General features: G+C 43.6%; 2 protein-coding genes across 2 annotated transcripts in view; one reads left to right on the forward strand and one right to left on the reverse strand.

Annotated features, from left to right (window-relative positions):
• The window catches only part of LOC310798866 (uncharacterized protein), a 38507-nt gene extending 17771 nt beyond the window's left edge, over positions 1 to 20736 (reverse strand). Inside the window, exons 1-16 of the mRNA XM_083661429.1 lie at positions 20637 to 20736; positions 20342 to 20363; positions 19133 to 19171; positions 18968 to 18999; positions 18798 to 18876; positions 18363 to 18480; positions 16760 to 16947; positions 16444 to 16662; positions 13607 to 13768; positions 12806 to 13021; positions 12207 to 12659; positions 11774 to 11947; positions 11498 to 11603; positions 9936 to 11403; positions 2051 to 2112; positions 1185 to 1953 (exon numbers count right to left, since the gene is read on the reverse strand). Of these exons, the coding sequence (XP_083517555.1) occupies positions 1185 to 1953; positions 2051 to 2112; positions 9936 to 11403; positions 11498 to 11603; positions 11774 to 11947; positions 12207 to 12659; positions 12806 to 13021; positions 13607 to 13768; positions 16444 to 16662; positions 16760 to 16947; positions 18363 to 18480; positions 18798 to 18876; positions 18968 to 18999; positions 19133 to 19171; positions 20342 to 20363; positions 20637 to 20693 (4164 nt within the window). The 5' untranslated portion in view covers positions 20694 to 20736. The remainder of the gene's footprint in view (positions 1 to 1184; positions 1954 to 2050; positions 2113 to 9935; positions 11404 to 11497; positions 11604 to 11773; positions 11948 to 12206; positions 12660 to 12805; positions 13022 to 13606; positions 13769 to 16443; positions 16663 to 16759; positions 16948 to 18362; positions 18481 to 18797; positions 18877 to 18967; positions 19000 to 19132; positions 19172 to 20341; positions 20364 to 20636) is intronic.
• The window catches only part of LOC310798829 (uncharacterized protein), a 153412-nt gene that overhangs the window by 97254 nt on the left and 33858 nt on the right, over positions 1 to 22300 (forward strand). The gene's annotated exons all lie outside the window — the stretch shown is intronic.

The following is a 22300-nucleotide window of genomic DNA, read 5'->3' on the forward strand; positions in this document are numbered from 1 at the left end:
TAAACCTAACCTCCCCCAGACCCTAACCCTAAACCTAAACTCTCCCACCCGCCACGCCTAAACCTAACGTCCGCATTGCGGGCTGTCGGCACTGCGGGTGGTCGGCATAGCGGGTGGACCCCAGGTCAGTGGGGTTTTTTGCACTAAGACCTGCTTTTAGGTGGCGTTAAAATTGAGAGCACCAAAGGCCCTTTTTTCTAACACATTGCGCTGAAATGCCTATTTTGGCACGGGGAACGCCCAAACCTGTGTTTGCGCTCGGAACATGCCAGTGGTATCTTCGCCAGAGCACAAAATGACACTTGCCTACCCTGTCTACACTTGTGTCTGCGCTTAGATTCCAGCGCAAAACTGGATGGTGGAGACAAACGATAGCTTAAGACGCAGGGAAGGCGTAAGAGGGGCACAAACGATAGCGCCGTACAACGATAGGGTTTTCTTTTCCTTGGTCTCTTGAATTTTGAGTTTTCACGATTTCATTTTAACGTTTAAACAATTCAATTTCCTTCTTTTTAATTACATTTCCTTTATTAGCCATTTTTATGCCTCCGCCAATGATAGCCAGGCGTCCGTCCGTCCGATGTTTCATAAATTTCATAAAATTTGCCGCAAACGTAGACTGTTTGACCCGTCTGTGTTTCCAGGTGACATCAAAAAACGCATATGAAAAAAACTGACTCTGTGTGCAAAGACCTTAAGACTACCTAGCAAGAATGGTAGAAGCAGAATTAGGCTTGGGAACAAATTGGTAATTCTGAAACTTGAATATATTGAAAATGTCTTAGTTAATAGTTTTTGTCAGTGAAACAATATAGCCCAAAGTGAATAAAGGGTGAATGCTATGAATGCTATTGCAAAGTAGATTGAAAATTGATTTAAAATGTTATATTGTCACATAGTGTACATTTCTTGGATTCCCACTCCATTTATATTGGTGTAGATGTAAGACCAAAATCACAAGTAAATGTATTTTGACACTGACAAAAATGATTGTTGGATGTTGGAAGATGAGTACATATGAATTAAATTAAGGGAAGGCTTATTGTAGAATATTAGCTATTAGATGTTAAGACTTGTGTACAAAAAGATCATTATAAGGATGCAGCAATCTATATTTTCAATCCTTTGAGCAAATGCCCTGATCTGTCTGATACCACAGGGTTCATTTTAAGTGGGAGACTTACCGCTGTTTTTATCTTTGTGGCTCGAGTTGCAAAAGCTGTAGATGATGAATCTGACAGGTCAGTTGAAAATGTCTCATCAGATGAGAAACTGACTGAGAAAGTAGTTGTAGCAGCTGTAGTTGCAGCTGGTGTGGTTGGAGCAGCTGTTGTGGTTGTTGGTGCAGCTGGTGTGGTTGTTAGAGCAGCTGTTGTGGTGGTTAGAGCAGCTGTTGTGGTTGTTAGAGCAGCTGTTGTGGTTGTTAGAGCAGCTGTTGTTGTGGTTGGAGCAGCTGTTGTGGTGGTTAGAGCAGCTGTTGTTGTGGTTGCAGCAGCTGTTGTGGTTGTTGGGGCAGCTGTTGTGGTGGTTGTAGCAGCTGCTGTGGTGGTTGGAGCAGCTGTTGTGGTTGTTGAAGCAGCTGTTGTGGTGGTTAGAGCAGCTGTTGTGGTGGTTGGAGCAGCTGTTGTGGTTGTTGAAGCAGCTGTTGTGGTGGTTAGAGCAGCTGTTGTGGTGGTTGGAGCAGCTGTTGTGGTGGTTAGAGCAGCTGCTGTGGTGGTTGGAGCAGCTGTTGTGGTTGTTGAAGCAGCTGTTGTGGTGGTTAGAGCAGCTGTTGTGGTGGTTGGAGCAGCTGTTGTAGTTATGAGCGTGCCACCCACATAACACGTGGTGGTGTCAATGTCGAAGGTTGTAATGCTTGACGCTCCATTGATCAACACATTTCCAATCTGGGTGGATGTAGGAACAGATGAGTCCGCAAAACTAACTTTGATGTTGTTGACGATCGATCCACTACTGCAATTGGAAATGCAGAAAAACAAATTGTTTCAATCATCATGACTTTCTGGTGTTTATTCTTTCATTCTTGCAAAGCTGAAGATAAACAAATTACCTGAATGACACCACTGTCAAGGAGCTGAAGGAGGAGTATGCTGCTTGGTAAAGAGATTCAAGCTGCAGGAATAAAAGCAGGTTGTAAGCATTATGTTTGCTATATCTTTTGTGTTTTTACCGTAGTCGTTTTAATTTCAAGTAGTTTTACTACATTTTCACATTGTTCAATTACATTATTCAATTTCCTTCTTTGCATAATTTTCTTAATTAGTCCTTTATTGACTACCACAGTAAACTTCCAGGAGGGGAAGGCTGAAGGAGGAGGGGTACACTGCTTTGTAAAGGGTCTCAAGCTGCAGGAATAAAAGCAGGTTGTAAGCATACTCTTAATGTTTTCTTTTCCTTAGTCTCTTGAATTTGGAGAATTTTCACTATTTCATTTTAACGTTTAATTACACAATTCAATTTCCTTCTTTTCAGAATTTCCTTTATTAGCCATTTTTATGCCACCGCCGGCGATAGCCAGGCCGGAGGCATTATGGATTCGGTTTGTCCGTCCGTACGTCGGTCCATACGATGTTTGTTAACGTCATATCTGAGGAACGCCTTGACGGAATTTAATCAAATTTGCCTCAAACGTCGACTTGGACTCAAGGATGAACTGATTAGATTTTGGTGGTCAAAGGTCAAAGTTCAAGGTCACTGGACCTCACAAATGCCATTCCCAAGTTTGTTAACACAATATCTCATGAACGCCTTGACGGAATTCCTTCCAATTTGGCTCAAACGTCGACTTGGACTCAAGGATGAACTGATTTGATTTTGGTGGACAACGGTCAAGGTCACTGATTTTCAAGCTCGTTAATGCGACATCTCAGGAATGCCGTGACGGAACTTCTTCGAATTTGGCTCAAACGTCCACTTGGACTCAAGGATGAACTGATTACATATTGGTAGTCAAAGGTCAAGGTCACTGTGACCTCACGAACGCCCTTTGCCTTCACGGAATTTCTTCACATTTGGCTCAAACATCTAAGTCTGGCCAGACATGGATGTCAACTGCTCATTGGCAGAGGCATATATCCGCGGGGTTCCTCTGCCTTTCCGACATGCTGCCACTCCGAACGTTAACTTCCATTATTCGGACTGGCGGTCGTTCACCTTAGAAGCCGCAATGCCGACCTTAGGTTAGGTAAGCTTCCTCCTTGCTGCCGATAGAGAAACAGTCGCCTCTCTGCTTGCTCCTGCTTCTCTGCCAGCTTTTTGCTTTTTAACTACGAAACTTTCTTTTTTCTTTTATCCCCCTGATTTTACTACTACGCCACTTTCTAGTAACGATCTTTCATTTTGAATCGTTAACCTATTTTTATGGAATCACCACTAACAGCACTTTCGGAGCTCACCCAGGCTAAGTATAGCCTAGCATAGCCTAGCACTCCAGAGACTGTCGGACAATATGCCTCATATAAGCTGCTGTGATCATCTTCAAAGGATTGCCGTACTGGAAACAACGATATTTCATCTCTCAAATAACTCACTGCCATCGAGTCAAATTGCACGGAATGTCACGAGCAACGTGAGTACATTGTCATTAGCTCTCAGGGATGCTGACTCACTGCTACCGAGTCAAACTGCTATGGCTACCAACCTAGAGCTAGCTGATGCGGCTAGCCTGCCAGCTCCGGAGAAAGCCCGTGCTAACATCGCTAACCAAACTGCGAGCCCGAAGCATAAACAAAGACATATCCCAAAGAGATTAGTGATTTCCGAATCCACAACTACTCCACAAAACCCAGAAATCAGCTCAGCAACAGGCTGGCCCTCCCTAAATTCCAGCCTGCGGTGCTCGGCTCGGCAAGCTAATGGCCTGACACGGGCTCTCCGCACGAGAGATGAGGGTCGTCAACTGCTTAACCACAAACACCAAAACGAGCGGTCATGGACTACTGTCACGAGAGGAGGAACAGCCCCCCCTCCTCCGCTAATGGAATTGCAACTTGAGAATCGTTTTGGCCTGCTTCGATCACCTCCAGCTGATATAGCTGCCCAGCTCCATGAGAAGGAAAATCAGGCTAGCGCTAGCACAAGGCCTCAGGGAAGAAACACTGTCTCAAGGCCCAAGGACACTCAAGCCATAACAACCCTGATAGTAGGCGATTACACCGTGAAAAACATCAGGAGTTGGAGAAACTCCAAAACATACTGCTTCCCTCAAGACGCAATCTCTGACATAACAGGAAAAATCACAGAGCTACTTACATCTCACAAAGCTGTGACTAGGGTGATCCTGCACATTGGAAAAAATGTCATTTATAAGCAAGAATCAGAGAAACTGAAATCTGATTTTACCAATCTGCTGAATATGCTAGCCTCTCTAAACATTGAGGCTTTTATCAGTGGTCCTTTACCATCTCAGGGCACGAACCGCTTCAGCAGACTACTAGGCCTAAGCTCATGGCTTTCCACCGCCTGCCCACTACATAAAGTAAACTTTATTGAGAATTTTAATTTGTTCTGGCAGCGTGAGCACCTCTTCACTACGGACGGGCGCTATCTCAATAGTGCTGGCGAGGCTTTACTGAGTTCTAATCTACTATACACGGTGGACTATTACAAGGTCAAGATCCCTCTAAAGCCTCTCCAAGACAGACAGCCTGACGCAGCGGCCACAGAGCTCTCCTCCAGCCCTGCTCCACCTGCAGCCACTGACCATGCTCAGATCGACGCAGCTTCCGGCCCAGCTGCCGACCCTGCCCAACTGACCAATGACGCCACACCTCCGGCAGTCGCCACACCTCCGGCTCTACAGGTCGCCGCCCCACCTCCTGCCGCCGCCCCGGCCCAACTGACCAACGCCACACATCCGGCAGCCGCTGTCCTGGCTCTACAGGTCGACGCCACGGCTCAACTGGTCAACGCTCCACCAAACGACGACGACTTCATCTTCTCCCCTCCCCTCCTCTCTTCCACCCCCCCTTTCTCCTCCACCCCCCCTTCCCCACTCTTTCCCCCTCCCCTCCACTCTCCCACCTCCCTCTTCTCGCCCCCCACCGCAGCTCAACGGCCTGATGACCCGGCGGAGAGCGACGCCCCCCCAGGTGTTTACCCGGCGGGGAGCGACGCCCCCCCAGCTGTTTCCTTGGAGACCTCATTTTCCCCCCCCCTCCACTCCTCCACCTCCCTCTCATCGCCCTCCTCCCTTTCCCCCTCCCTCCACCTACTGCCATTCTCAGCTGGCATGAACAAGCTAATTGAGGAGGTTAATGTTAGTCTAGCTAGCCCGCTCCGCACCTCCAACAAACTGTTTGAGCGGGCTGACGCTGGACTAGCTAGCCTGCAGTGCACCCCTCCGCCTGGCTTAAAAGAACTGGCTAATCAGCCCTCTCCATCTGTCATGAACACACTGGCCGAACAGACTCCTGGCCTAAAAGAACTGGCTAATCAGCCCTCTCCATCTGTCATGAACACACTGGCTGAACAGACTCACGCCAGAATAGCCAGCGCCCCCTGCTCCTCCCCACCCTCAACATCTCCCCCTCCTCGCCCCCCCCCATCCCAAAGACCCCCTCGCTCCAGCACCCCCTGCTCCTCCCCACCCCAAAGACCCCCTCGCTCCTCCCCACCCCCAAGACCTCCTTGTTCCGACCCCCCACCCTCAAAACCACCTCCCCCTCCCACCCGCTCACCCTTCCCTCAATCTCCCTGCCCGCCCCAAAGGGGAAAACTGAAGAAAAAAGCATTTTCTGCCCCAAAAACAAGGTCACAGAGGATCATGAAACGATCAGATGTCTAACTATCCCCACCCTGATTAGCTACAGAACAAACAAAGATTATCTCTCAGCACGTCCTGTTCCAGGACCAAGCCTAGTATCTGTTCTCCAGGGACACTCTGAAAAGCATTTACAAATTCAACCTAGCAGTGCAGCTATCAAGGCTGCACTGCTAAATATTAGGTCACTTGTAAGCAAGTCGCTTCTAATAAACGATCTGATTACGAGTCATAAACTGGACCTCATGTTCCTCACAGAGACCTGGCTTGATCTAAACAACAGGGAATATGTTCTTAATGAGTCAGCCCCACCTAACTTTAACTACATTGACGCCCCCAGAGTCGGTAAGAAAGGGGGAGGAGTAGCTATTATTTTCTCTGATGCTTTTCAATGCAAGCAGGTATCGTTTGGCGACTTTTCATCATTTGAATATCTGGCCGCTGTTCTGAAGTGCTCTCCCTCTATTTTACTACTGATTATATACAGACCACCTAAGTACTCTAGTAGTTTTTTTGATGAATTTTCAGAACTCCTTTCTATAATCTCCATAGAACATGACTGTTTAACTATTGCAGGAGATTTTAATATTCATATTGACAACCCCAATGATAATAATGCCAAAGAATTGAATAACCTCCTTGACACTTTTGACCTGTTACAACATGTCTCTGGGCCCACTCACAATCGAGGCCATACCCTAGATTTATTTATCACCAAGGGCTTTGAGTCATCGTTTCTTTCAGCTAGTGATGTTGCTCTGTCCGACCATCTCTGTATTTTTCTTGAACTCAAGATCACCCCTATCGCTCTTATTCGGTCAAAAACCATCAAAAAGCGTTACATCAACGAGAGTACTAGCACACGGTTCATGGAGGCTTTCTCGCTGGCCCCTTCCCTCTCCTCAGCCTCTGTCAATGATCTCCTAGATAACTTCAATTCTAAAACCCTAAAGGCTATTGATGCTGTAGCTCCCATTAGATCTAAACTAATCTCCGGTAAGAAAAAAGCACCATGGAGAAACGCTCCCTCTGTAAATAACAAAAAAAGAGATTGTAGGAAAGCCGAGCGCAAATGGCGGAAAACTAAACTTCACATCGATTATGACATCTATAAAAATAGTCTTCACTCCTACAACCAGGAACTAAAAAATTCCAGAAAATTCTTCTTCTCCGACATTATCAGCAAAAACACAAATGACGCTCGCACTCTTTTTGCCACTGTTGACAGGCTGACAAACCCCCCCCCACAAATTGCCCCTGATCTTCTATCCAATGTCAAATGCAATGAATTTGCGACCTTCTTTAGGGATAAAATTGTAAATATCAGACTAACTATTTCCACATCAAGAACAAATGTGGCTCCGCCGCACCCACAGAATAGGTGCTTAATTAACATGACTCAGTTCAATGTCATTGACCACAAGAAACTAGAAGAAACGATACGAGGCCTTAAATCCTCATCGTGTTGCCTAGACACCCTGCCAACAAGCTTTCTAAAAAATGTCTACAGTTGCCTGGCGACCGACATACTGAAGATAATTAATACCTCTCTTCTTACAGGCATTTTCCCAAAATCTCTAAAAACTGCAGTTGTTAAGCCCTTGCTAAAGAAGCGTAGCCTCGACCCCTCTATAATCAGCAATTACAGACCAATATCAAATCTTCCCTTTATTAGCAAAATACTCGAAAAAACTGTCTACCAACAACTCAATACCTTTCTATCCTCCAATGACCTCTTAGATCCTTTCCAATCAGGCTTCCGACCCCATCATAGCACCGAAACTGCGCTTATCAGAGTTATAAATGACATCCGAATGAACACTGATTCAGGTAAAATCTCAATCTTAGTGTTACTAGACCTCAGCGCTGCCTTTGATACGGTTGACCACGAAATTCTATTGGACAGACTGGAAAACTGGGTCGGGCTTTCCGGCACGGTCCTAGAGTGGTTCAGATCTTATCTGCAAGACAGGAACTACTTTGTCTCCATTGGCAACTACACATCTGACCAAACCAAAATGACATGTGGGGTACCCCAAGGATCAATTTTAGGTCCTGTCCTGTTTAACCTTTATATGCTCTCTCTGGGCCTAATTATGCAAAAAAACAAAATAGCTTATCATAGCTATGCAGATGACACCCAACTCTACATAGCCCTCTCATCGGATGACTATGCCCCCATAGAGTCACTGTGTCAGTGCCTTGCGCAAATTAATGATTGGATGTGCCAGAATTTTCTCCAACTTAATAAAGACAAAACAGAGATAATTGTCTTCGGCAAAAAAGAAGATAGGCTCAAAGTTACTGCTCACCTCGAATCCCTATCTCTGAAGCCAAAGGACCAGGTAAAAAATCTTGGCATTATTATTGACTCTGATCTAAATTTCAACTCCCACATCAAGCTTATAAGAAAATCTGCCTTCTATCATCTAAAAAATATAGCAAGGATTAGAGGCTATATGTCCAAACAAGATCTTGAAAAACTAATTCATGCTTTCATTTCTAGCAGGCTAGACTACTGCAACAGTCTTTTCAATGGTCTTCCCAAAAAAGCTGTTAAACAACTTCAGCTCATTCAGAATGCGGCTGCTAGAGTTCTAACAAGAACCAAGAAAGCTGAACACATTACACCAGTTCTCAAATCCCTGCATTGGCTGCCAGTAAATCTTAGAATAGACTTTAAAATTCTGCTAATAGTTTACAAATCTCTCAACGGGTCAGGCCCACACTACATCTCTGAAATGCTTCTACACTATGAACCATCCAGATCCCTGAGATCTTCAGGCACTGGTCTACTAATTGTCCCAAGGACCAAATCTAAACATGGTGAAGCCGCGTTCTCCCACTATGCCTCTCATAACTGGAACAAACTCCCTGAACACATTAGATCTGCCCCTACTCTGCCTATTTTTAAATCCAAGCTAAAGACCTTTATGTTTACTCTTGCTTTTAACTGCTACTAAACTACTGCCTCTCTCGGCCTGTAATTTTAAAAAGATTTTTCCTGTACATTTCCAACAAATGGACTGTACATGTAATAATAATACTGAAGAGTGCCTTGTAACTTATTTAAAACAGAAATAATGTTTCATGTTTGTTAATTTGAGTATATATTTTAACTAAAACTGTCGGCTGTGTTTTTTATGTGTTTTTTATATGTGCATTGCTTTGCTGCTTGTTTTTTCGATTATTTTTTTGTAAAGCACCTTGAATTGCCTTTGTGTATGAAAGGTGCTATATAAATAAAATTTGACTTGACTTGACTTGACTAGGTTTAGGCGTGGGGGTGGGAGAGGTTAGGTTTTGGGTTAGGGTCTGGGGGAGGTTAGGTTTAGGCATGGGGGGAGGTTAGGTTTGGCGTGGGGGCTGGGAGAGGTTAGTGAAAAACGGGGAATATAGACCCCCTTTCTGAGTGCCGATATTTCGGAGTGGCAGAACGTCGGAGTGGCAGCACGTCGGAGTGGCAGCATGTAACCATATCCGCGGTGCGGTCGTTCTAGTCTTTATTAGTCCCCCTGATACCACTGTAAAATTACAAAAACAGAAGTGCACTGAGAGTGCATCCTATCCTCACATAGTGATGGGGTGATTATATTTATTTGAAACGCAGCAACTGGAATCAGATGTCAACCCAGAAGAGACCTGGGTATTTCACTGTATGATCCACCATTGTAGAAAACAAGCTATACCCTATTAAGACGTATTGCAAAGACCAAGTGGAAATTTTGAACACCGAGTCCGTATTTTTCACCCGAAATTGTTGCACGTTTTAAAATAAATATGACCTCATGTTGTGTCACTGTGTCACTTTCATCCATCATTTAAGTTTTCGGAAAAGGTTCGATTTTCTGCGTTTTTCGCATCACTCAATAGGCTTTTGTGAGCTGTTTGACCTGTCTGTGTTTCCAGGTGACAGATTAAAAAACGCATACGAAAAAACCGGACTGTGTGCGCAAAGACCTTAAGACTGCCTAGCAAGAATGGTAGAAGCAGAATTAGGCTTGGGAACAAATTGGTAATTCTGAAAGTTGAATATATTGAAAATGTCTTAGTTAATAGTTTTTGCCAGTGAAACAATATAGCGCAGCAGCAATACTGTATATATTTTCAATCCTTTGAGCAAATGCCCTGATCTGTCTGATATCATAGGGTTCATTTTAAGTGGGAGACTTACCGCTGTTTTTATCTTTGTGGCTCGAGTTGCAAAAGCTGTAGATGATGAATCTGACAGGTCAGTTGAAAATGTCTCATCAGATGAGAAACTGACTGAGAAAGTAGTTGTAGCAGCTGTAGTTGCAGCTGGTGTGGTTGGAGCAGCTGTTGTGGTGGTTAGAGCAGCTGTTGTGGTTGTTGGTGCAGCTGTTGTGGTTGTTGGTGCAGCTGTTGTGGTGGTTAGAGCAGCTGTTGTTGTTGGTGCAGCTGTTGTGGTTGTTGGAGCAGCTGTTGTGATGCTTGGAGCAGCTGTTGTGGTTGTTGGGGCAGCTGTTGTGGTGGTTGTAGCAGCTGTTGTGGTTGTTGGAGCAGCTGTTGTGGTTGTTGGGGCAGCTGTTGTGGTGGTTGTAGCAGTTGCTGTGGTCAGAGCAGCTGTTGTGGTTGTTGGGGCAGCTGTTGTGGTTGCAGCAGCTGTTGTGGTTGTTGGTGCAGCTGTTGTGGTGGTTAGAGCAGCTGTTGTGGTTGTTGTGCCAGCTGTTGTGGTTGCAGCAGCTGTTGTGGTTGTTGGGGCAGCTGTTGTGGTGGTTGTAGCAGTTGCTGTGGTGGTTAGAGCAGCTGTTGTGGTGGTTGGGGCAGCTGTTGTGGTGGTTGCAGCAGCTGTTGTGGTTGTTGGTGGAGCTGTTGTAGTTGTTGGTGCAGCTGTTGTGGTGGTTAGAGCAGCTGTTGTGGTTGTTGGGGCAGCTGTTGTGGTTGCAGCAGCTGTTGTGGTTGTTGGGGCAGCTGTTGTGGTGGTTGTAGCAGTTGCTGTGGTGGTTAGAGCAGTTGTTGTGGTTGTTGGGGCAGCTGTTGTGGTTGCAGCAGCTGTTGTGGTTGTTGGGGCAGCTGTTGTGGTGGTTGTAGCAGTTGCTGTGGTGGTTAGAGCAGCTGTTGTGGTTGTTGGAGCAGCTGTTGTGATGCTTGGAGCAGCTGTTGTGGTTAGAGCAGCTGTTGTGGTTGCAGCAGCTGTTGTGGTTGCAGCAGCTGTTGTGGTTGCAGCAGCTGTTGTGGTTGTTGGTGCAGCTGTTGTAGTTGTTGGGGCAGCTGTTGTGGTGGTTGGGGCAGCTGTTGTGGTGGTTGGGGCAGCTGTTGTGGTTGTTGGGGCAGCTGTTGTGGTGGTTGTAGCAGTTGCTGTGGTGGTTAGAGCAGCTGTTGTGGTTGTTGGAGCAGCTGTTGTGATGCTTGGAGCAGCTGTTGTGGTTAGAGCAGCTGTTGTGGTTGCAGCAGCTGTTGTGGTTGTTGGAGCAGCTGTTGTGGTGCTTGGAGCAGCTGTTGTGGTTGCATCAGTTGCTGTGGTGGTTGGAGCAGCTGTTGTGGTTGTTGGAGCAGCTGTTGTGGTTGCAGCAGTTGCTGTGGTGGTTGGAGCAGCTGTTGTGGTTGTTGGAGCAGCTGTTGTGGTGGTTGGGGCAGGTGTTGTTGTTGTTGTTTGAGGTGGGCGGATGGTGGTCAGGGGCCTGCAGAAGACATAGCATCGTTTGAATAGTATATTTAATCTTCATGCTCAAAAATGTATACACACGATAAGAACAAAAACATTCAATGTCCTACCGTGAGCCACATGGCCCTACATCCATCACTGTAGGAGAATGTGTAATCTTCATTGTTGGCCGTTTGGCACATGGAAGAGCGCTGGCCTCAGCAAGACTGGAGATATCTAAGGAGGAGAGGGAACTTACTGTAAGATCATGTCAGACTGTAACGCTTCCAGTCAGGTGTACAAGTCATTTAACAGTTACAAATCCATTTTTATTGTTGGAAAAACCCCAAACAGAACCAGACATATAGAATCAAAGCTGGCAGTGAAGATATCTTTTGTCTGCCTACCTTGGAAGCTGAAGAGTGCAACTAGACTCCCTCCCTTGAGGTAGTCTTTGGACTTCAGTTCCTGCAGTCCTGCGAAGTACCTTCTTCCGAACGAAAGGCCGACAAAGTAAGACTCATTATTCTCATCGACATATTCGGATCCAGTGGTACGAGGGTTATCCCAAACATAGCTACCTGTTTACAGAAGGTATACAACAAAAAAGTAAATACATTTTATTTTATTTTAAATCTTAATTTTATCTTTATTTTATATATACATATACATATACATATATATATATATATATATATATATATATATATATATATATATATATATATATATATATATATATATATATATGTAGGCTGTTAGAATTTCTGTTTAAGTGGTGACTTTCTTTAAGATTTCATGCATTTTTGCAGCATTTCATCCTACTTTTATGAAACTCACCATCACTGAGTTTATCACTTGGATCAGTGGTGAAGATCGTTGGTTTGGACATCTGCAGTTGGATGTTGGGGTTCTGATCCAGCATTAGAAAGGTTGCTTGCCTCCATGGACAAGGCCACTCCAGCTGGTCATCATAGTCACCAGACACCAGCCTCACATACATCCCAAAATAACTTCTGTAAAGCTCTATCTCCACCTGGTAGCCGTACCCGCTTGCAGAGTACTGGCGTGGGCTGAACAAACTGGTTCCAGACGCACTATTTCTTAGACGTTCCTCAAAGTCATTAATCTGCAAGGTCAGATGTGGACACTCGGTCTCAGACAGGTTGATGTCATCGATGGAGAAGCCTCCTGAAGAGCTTCCTGCTCCTTTATGAACCTCAAACTCCACCTGGAAGTCCATGGCGGCATCCAGGGGAACATGGTGGAGCTGCCAATGAGATGTTGGTGGACCTGGAGGGAGGATCTTAACAATTAGAATATGTGCTGATTGTGATGACTACATTCAATTACTCAACTTACACATGGTGCACTAGATCAGATACAACCTGAATGCAAACTATGATAAATCACAATAAAAGAGAAAACACTATACTTACCAGTGATCTGTCCCATGAGGCGTAGCTGTCCTCTAGAGTCGTTGAACTCTCTGATCCAGATGTTGAGCTGGTCTGACTCGCTGCCGCTGTGGAAGTAGTAGAACTGGAGACACTGGACGTGACACTCCCTGCTGAGGTTCATCCTCTTAGTCTCCAGCCAGGTGGAGTCTCCCTCCTGACCGGATGCTGTGCTGGCATGCATGAAGTAACCTGCATCTTGAAATACAACAGCATAGACTAGTGTTATTGTATTGAGGCGGATTGGACTGTGTCCGTCTATCTGACGGTGAGATCTCAAACACTTTTTTTATGAAACTTGGAGGAATTAAGCATTTTGGTAGCCTGGTAAAAAATCATCCTGATGATCTCACATTCTGTTTCGCGCTACATCAGCCTGGAGTTCCAGCCGCGCTCACGTTGATGTCAGTGGGCGGCAGTACTTGCCTTGATAGCCAACTCCTTCAGCCAATCAGTGTCGCCAAATCCACTCAGAAGAATGCCGAAAACTTATTTTCCGCTAAGAAACTACTTTTATACACATACTATTCTTCTGGTTTAATTAGTGTCATTGAGTCTATGACCCAATCTCATTTCTTATTTTTACCCCTACCCAACGTTTTTTTGTGTTACTTTGGGAGATGCCGTTACTGCTTTGACAATGGTGGCCCTGATTGCCCAGTTGTATGTTACGTTCTAATTTCTGGAAATGGCGATATGAGGAAGTGAATAAATAATCATAAAATACTACTTGGAGAAAAAAACTGTATGAATTATAGGATCAAAGTCATTTAGAAATCTTACCATTTTCAGTGGCACTAGGTAGGCCGGTGTGGTCAGTGCTAGGACCCCCAACAGCCTTTGATACTCTTTCCCAGTCGCTCACTCCACTCTTTGAACAGCGTTTCATTCCACACATGGTATCATTGTCAAAGCCGCAGTACATCTTAAATGCAATGGATGACTCTGTGGAGGTGCATGAAGAACATGGGATACAAAAATATTGCTTTAATGTTTCACATTAAAGCCTCACAACACATCATGTGCTCTGCAGGAACAGGAAATGCAATACTGTACATTGCACAGTAGTGGTTGACGATACAAATCAATGTCAGAAGTATGCGGACAACCCCCCCTTGTCAATCTTCCTGGAACTGGTCTCATTTATAATAATTATACTAATACATCAAACATAATAGTAATCATTTGTTGATGTTAAAATGTTGCACCTAACTCTTGTTGCAACAATCGTTAGTGTACAAGACATACACAAAAATGTGGATTGGAGAAATCTTATTCCATAATACATTCTACCAGTCCCATACCATATACAGTGAGTGGGGACTTAATCCTAGGCTTTAGCATTTTGAACATATATGATCACAAATTATATGGAATATATCGAACAGTTGAAAAGTGGTTAACCTAGGCATTTTGCAGTCAGACAATGAGCCCTCTACACAAGTTGGCAAAATTGTGCAAGTTGCCCTGCAACCAAGTGGGATACACCATTTGTATTGGTGAATATGAATTATTGTGTCCCATAATATGGGACATCATGGTACTATCTTATCTCTGGATACAAGATAGTGCCATGATCATCTCCAAAAAATCTCCTGCGAGTCAGTCGAACTGCGATCGTCCGAAGAATTCCTTTCTGTGGATGATGGCATGTCATGTCATGAACACTGAACTTGGCCATAGAAATAAGGGTTTCTTAACTCATTGAGTGCCAAGGACGAGTATGTTCGTCAATTGGTTTAGTAACGTAGAGTGCCAAGGACGAGTATGTTCGTCAATTGCGTTTTTGACGGTGGGACGTGGATCTAAGCCTCTTACATCGCCTCTTACAATATGGGAGCTATTGAATGTGTATAACCTATTTTACAGAACCCTTAGGTGGCGACAGTGCTCTCCAGATTACAGAAAGGCGAGGAAAAAACAAAGAAGAAGTCGTTGGGGAAACGGAAATCGCATTGCATCCGTATGCATCGATATGCATGAAGCATAACGTTAGCTGTGCCTGCAGCAGCCAATCTGCTGCCACAATTGAGCCCCTCCGTGTCCGTTGCGACAGCCCATCCGCATGATCAGCCGTGGAGTTGTTATTATTCTCAACTGGAAGCATGGGAGCCAGTGACAAATACACGCGGAACGCTGTAAAAAAGCTGGATGTAGCGCACCCTTCACTGTGCACAGCAAACGCAGCAGAAAGCCACCAGAGACACTCCCACGGAGGAGGGGTTTGCAGTTGGGGGGGGGGGGGGGGGGGGCACGCTGAGCAGCATACAACACCGACCCAGACAGACCCAGACAGCAGGACAGGATTGGCAAACGCAAGCCAGAATATCCGATGCCCACCAGCAGCAAATCAAGACCAGCAAGAAGCTGCAACCAGCAGCGCACGCAGGGGTTGGTTGCAGCTAAAAAATATGTTTTATTGAAGGAAATTATTTTTGAGGTGTGACTACATCAGAAAATATTAGCTTCAGAGTCAGTGATGTGCTTGAAATGTTTAATTTCACAAAAGGCTCATTATCTCAGCTTCTAGAAAAAAACGGCTGTTTTGGTTAAATCAAGCTATCTTCTCCGGCTGATAACTAAAGAACGGAAAATGATATCAATAAACCTGTTTTTGCTGATGATAGAAGAGAGTCTCATCGTTCTTTTTGCGTGTTCGGTGTTTACATAGTAATATCACACAATATTCTGTGGGCCTCGAGAAATCACTGAAAACGCTCTGAAAACTCTGGCACTGGGAGCGTCCGTTCTCCAAAAGTGGCTGGCACTCAATGAGTTAAACTACCCTTAACTCAACTCACTGGAGTGGGCAGGAAGACTAAGGCAGGAACACTGATTTAACTTGACCATGGGAATAGTTAATTATTAAAGGTCCCAATTCGTGCAGCTGTAACCTCTTAAAAACGTGTGTCTCTGGTCCATAAAACATGATTCTGGACTAATTTGTCGAAAATATAGCAACCCCGTTTGTTGTGACGGAGTTGTCCCTTCCTCATTTTGTTGCGTCCCAAGAATGGTCTGTTTCTATAATATATTCAGAACTAACAGTTCCCATTGGCCGCTGAGGGAGAGCCCGCCCCAGGCTCCCAGCGGCCAATCAGATTAGCGTCTGTGGACCAGCACGCTAGGTTGTGTCTACAACTAACGTTAGCAACGCTACGCTAAAGAGGACATCTCAAAATGCCTAGACTTACCGAATGCACCTCCGCAGTTGCTGGATCACGTACAGTTGGCGTCGCTCCAGCTAGAAGTGTTAATTTTATGGCTATAGACAAAATGGTGCAGGTAGCTTGTGTGAGAGAGACGCGCGCAGTATGCTTGAGGACCATCGTGACGTCCCGATACCCCGTCTGGGGAACAGAGTGTTAGGGGGCGTGGCTTGAAAGAGGCTGCAGGGGGAAGCTGGATAAGGACAAATCCAACTGTGGCAGTTCTGAGCTTGTGACCACTCATTACAGGGAGGGATGACAGCAGTATATATGCATTTACAAGTAAAAACAGCTTTTGCACGGAATGGGACCTTTAAACTACGATAGGTGTCAGCACCCTTTAACTCTTTTTGCTGTACATATATTAGCAAAAGACAGCTTGAATATTCGAGAATATTCGATGGCACTTACCACATTTGTAGCGCCGGTTCAGCTCGAGCATGTCATCAGGACTCACTTCCAGTCTTTGACCAATCACGTCCTGGAATTTGGGGTCTTTGGTGATAATGGTAGAGCCATTGCCATTGGTAAAATCATTTTGTCCATAGTGCATCACTGAGTTGTAGTCGTATGCAACTCCCTGGGTGCTGGTGAATTCTTCGCTTTTTATTGCAAAATTTCGCTCTCTACCTAGAGACAGACACAAAAATCAATTAGCTCACCACCCTAAAGTAATCATTTGTGACAGCAATGAATAGGAATATCAGAATCAGACTCTTAATCAAACCTTCTTGAATGTTTTCGAACACAATGGTTACATAATCATCTCTGTCGTATCTGGACTGTTCATGATAGAAGCCAAGAGCATGGAGGAATTCATGTTCAACGATGCCAAGTGAATCACAATATTGTCCGATGGAGAGGACCTGTAGTCCATTGAACACTTGTATGAGACGCCCAATGTATGAGAAACATCTAAAAAGCAAAAGGCACTCATCATCAATTTCAGATTTAGGCTACTCATATCACAGATACGCCAGAAAGTTACTTGAAATAGTTGTTTACATATACTTTTAGTTCTACTGTCTTGGTCTATAATACTGCAGAAATAAACACATATACACTTTAGCACTACTATACTCTTATTATACAAAAGGAATCTCATCAGCATCAGCTAAATGACGAAGGCCATGGTCACATTACAGGCAAATCCGATTTGCTGATAAAGTCATTAATCATCATTATCTTGATTGGTTTCCCAAATCTGATTTGGGAGTGTGTCTGCACTGCCACAAATCTGATTCTCAAGTCGGATCTGTGTGTCCAGATCTAAACAGCCTATCTGCATGGGTTGCTATGGTAACGATGTGGGTGTCAGTAAATATGTACGTTCGTTGGTGACGTGGTTTTCCTGCGCAGAAGCATTTGATGATGAGTTGCGAGTGACATTCAAATCAGATTTGGTGGATCTGCGCATCCGAAAAGAAATTTTGTACATTTTAAAGTAAAATGCATGAATCTGATGCACTCTGAGAGCAAAAGGAAGAGGCTAATCTTTACATTAATATCCTCTTCACTGTGCTTTGGCTTTACAATGATGAAAAAATAATTGACATTACATTTCCAATACAAAACAGCAGAGGGTGCCGCAGCACCACAAGCACCCCCACTTCCCGCGCCCCTGGTCACCACTTGCCCACAGGCATCCAATGAGACTAAATCATCAGACTTAATCTTCTTGGAAACACATTTTATTTTGTCCTGATTGGTCTTAGATTTGTGTCATAGTTCTGTGGAGCCCAACATGAGCCCGACCAAAAAAAGGGCCCCTTCACCCCGAGGGCCCCGGGGCACCTGCCCCGGGGCCCTATGGTTAATCCGGCCTTGCACTTAAGTCACATCAGTCGAAAGCAGATTCGAAACTACCTCCATATGTGGTTTGGGACAAGTGACACAAATCAGACTTGGAGCGTCCAGACTCATAAAACCAATCTGGATAAAGTCATTAGGTCACTAAAGTTCACAAATCAGATTTGTCCTCCTAGTCTGAACATGGCTTAAATGTACATGTAAATGCATTTATTTAGAGCTTACATAAATGACAAGGCTCCTCGAATGATGGGCTATGCAAGAGGTTTACATGTCATATGCATGGTGTGCTAGCCTGGGTAAACCCAGCCTCCACATGACCTCTATCTATGTGCTATCAGTCACAAGACTTGTGACTGATAGCACATAGATAGAGGTCACGTGGAGGCTGCGGGTTTACCCAGGCTAATGGTGTGCATGCTGACATTTTTTCATCCACAAATGTATGCAATCCAAAACAACAGCAGCAACCAGAAAGATATTGTCATCAGAGTTATAAGCTATTGCTGGACAATACGTACCCATTTAGCTTCTGGACAGAAATGTAATAGTCCTCAGAGTCCCTGGGTTTGAAGTCAATGCATGACTTGAGTCTGAACTGGTCAAAGGCTCTCAGGATGATTCCTCTAGCATTCATCTCTTCAGTATGAGTTCATTGGTGATGATGCCAAGGTTGTGTTAAAGACATGCATGGTCCATGCAATGATAAAATGAGAGAAAGGTCAGACAATGAAATGGATGGAGGAGGTTCATGTCTAATAGGGATGAGACAATGTATTGAAATTTAATATCGCAATTTTTTTTTTAACAATATGTATCGTGCCGTGGGGCAGAAACACTGGATTGAGACACAATAAACAGACATACCGTAATTCAGGGCGCATTGCAAAAACACACAATATAACTTCACCTGAGCATCTAATAATGATGTGCTGAGTCATGCAGACAAAATTTACCAAGGTCGTTTTCCAAGATATATGGAACTGGGGATGTCCATAGTTGACTCTGCTCAATAATGGTGGACCTTTGTGTGCTCTTCAAGAATATATAAGAATAAAGTCAAGTCCACATACATCAGTTTTAGATTTTAATGATTTACCTATAGTCTACACAATGTTAAACTTACCATCATAATATCATCCCCAAACAAGCCTGCATCTGTACAAAGCAGAGAAAAGTGAATATGTTTCCAAGGAAATCCAAGTACAAGCATTTACTGGCACATGATGTGACTGATGAAGCCTCCACACACACACAGCTCTATTTCAAATCCCTTTTGGTTTAACTTTACCCTTGTTTATTTCAGTGATGTCCTTCTCGTCATCAATTTCTGAAAAAGATAAATAGAGGAAATGCAGCTTTGTGAAGTTGCAGATGAAAGCTTACCAAGTAGCAGATAAGGCCAGTGGCGGGCCGTCCATTAGGCGAACTAGGCTAATGCTAGGGGCGCTTGAGCCGTTGGGGGCGCCAGAGAGGGTAATTTTTTTTTTTTTTTTTTTTTTTTTTACAAATACTTTTTCATGATAATAGGCCTACTATCATTTTACAATAGTAGACAAAAAATAAGCACAACAATGTCTTAAGTCTTTAAATAATAGTGAAATCATTTTTCTAATTCTGGCTTTCTGGCTGCCTGGGCTGCAGCACTTTCACCACGGTCCCTAATCCATACCACCCCAACCCCTGCGCGGCCGCACCCTCTTCTACCTGCTCGGAGCTTTTTCCCAGAGTGGGGGAAGCCCAAGGGAGCTGGAAGGTGGGTGCTGAGGGTGCTGAGGATTTTCGAAATTGTTGGATTTGGCTGTCTTGTGTTTATACCACCAACAAAATGCATTAAAAAACAGTTTGTGCTTCCCAGCTCTAATCTTATTTCATACACTCTCTCTTCAAAAGTGTTTGATTTTCATCATAATCTGGTTTTCCATAATAATAATAATAAGTTCAGTGTTTATGCCTGTGTTGCTGTCTGTTGTAGTGTAAAACGACAGGTGCTTACATGAAAGTGAGTGAGAAAAGGAGACGATACTGAATAATGACATCACAACAGTATAATCCTAATGTTAATTTAAAATTAAATATTCTTCTAAATATGGATGAAAGTCCAAAAAACGTAAAATTTTCTTCGGTGCTGCCCGGCAGCACCGAGAGTCCCTTCCTTACAGCACCCCCTACCTAAAAGTACTTCCAGCGCCACTGGGGAACGGCGATTCTGACCCTGCACTGCAGTGGTGGAATTAGCTGCGATATAATTTGGATTATATTTTCTTTGGGGGGGGGGGGCACCAGCAAAAATCTTGCCTAGGGCACCAACTTGGTCAGGCACGCCACTGGATAAGGCATACAGATAAATACACAGACAAGAAGAACAATAAGGTGACATGTTTACATGTTACATACATGTAGCTGATCACTCACAGAATAAGAGGCTAAGTGAACGTCAGGAACCTTGTCCATACAGAACCACTGAGCAATGAAGTCAAAAATCAAGAGAAGCTTTTACCCTTTTTCCTTCTTCGTTCCGGCTGTTAGAAAAACACATATCTCATATCATATCATTTGATCATCTCATATCATCATATCATTTCATATCAATATGACTTGAGCCATAACACAAATTAGGGTTCTTAGAAAACACTAATCAAATCATTATCAATTTTCAAATGACACATTTTAGCACTTTTGTACCATTTTCTCTTATCAGGAGAGGCTAATTCATATTCATTCTAAAGCCACATTTCGATTAAAATGGAATAGATAATGAATCGACAGACAGTACAACAAATAATAACTCTTACCATGGAGAATGTTGATGAGACTGCCAAGCTCACCACAAGGAGAATATAGGTATTCATCCTCTTTAGAGTATGTCTCTGGCCAGACTTACTTTGTACAACAGAGGCTATGTAAAAAGAAAAGAAAACAAATAAACACCTAAAAAAGGTTCACCCATATATTATTATTATTTTTATTTGATAATATTTGCAACAAATCAAATTAAGCCACTATAGTATCCAACAAAATGCATTTGATTTGTTCAAAACAAATTAGGAATATTGCAACACAAACTTCAAATCACCAATTGATGAATGATTAAATTGCTTTCCGTAAAATCTGTATTTATCTAGGTAAGAGGACAGAAAGTGTGTATCTATAAGCCTATTGATGTTTACCTTGTGTCAGCAAGTTGGTTGAATGTGTCTCTTCCTCGAATGCAGCTTTGAAGTAGCCTACTATATATATGAGGGAAAGTGTTCAGCGTGCATGCAACTTGGCTCTCCAGACAATGTGAACAGGTTTACATCACATTCTTCACTGATCAGTGACAGGGATCTGTCATCTGTTGTGACACTAGCTGTCGCAGTTCAAACTATTTGTATGTTGCAGAACAAGCACTAAAGCTGTCATCACACAGGGACATCCTGATAGCTTTACTACACGAACTCCGGTGACTTACATATATATATATATATATATATATATATATATATAAACGTTAATTACAAAGTGCTTTATGACAAAGATGGTGTTTACAAAGTCCAAAAGAAGTCTGGCTGAATCCTCAAACTAATTATTTTGTGTAAACAATTAATTGCACAAACTAGCACACAGTGTCTGAAACATACTGGGTGGTTTATAGGGACATAACGACAGCTTTAGGGGTGAACTGCAGCAACTAGTGTCACAACATTTGACAGTTTGTGGTCTTTCAGTTTTAGACCCTGAAAATATATAATAGTTTCCATTTTGACATCAATCATCTGACTTTTTATGTGTAAGCCTGACGAAGCGTTGCGTTTTTCTTGCCCGTGTCTCCTCTATTTTTTGAAGTTGTACATTGTATTGTAAACCTGTGCAGGTTACCTGTAGTGTGCACCAACACTTCTGCATTAAAAAGAAACCAAGAAGCTCCTTTTTCCACTATTGATCACTATTTTGACTTTGAGCTTGTTTGCTTTCACTTTCTCTGTTCCTCCTTTTGATGTGTAACTACAGAACACTTTGACCTTTGCCCTTTGCATGACAGACTACAACCAGGTTCATTCACTGTCAAATACAAAATGACAAAATTAATTCCTATGCAGTGACTTTGAATTGCCGACTGATCCCTGACAGGTCCTTGGCAGGTCCCTGAGGTCCTTGGCAGATTCAACAAGGATAACAGAAACCTAATTTAATATACTTAAACTTACCTTTTAACTTAAACAAATTCAACCTCATAATAAATAATATAGATATCATTAGTTTCTCTAAAGCAATGGCATAAGAAAATTCAGCTACCATGGGAGGGGGAATTTAACTCATTGAGTGCCAGCCACTTTTGGAGAACGGACGCTCCCAGTGCCAGAGTTTCAGAGCGTTTTCAGTGATTTCTCAAGGCCCACAGAATATTGTGTGATATTACTATGTAAACACCGAACACGCAAAAAGAACGATGAGACTCTCTTCTATCATCAGCAAA

Source organism: Poromitra crassiceps, assembly GCF_964638095.1.
Source record: "Poromitra crassiceps genome assembly, chromosome: 26".
Lineage (NCBI taxonomy): Eukaryota > Metazoa > Chordata > Actinopteri > Beryciformes > Melamphaidae > Poromitra > Poromitra crassiceps.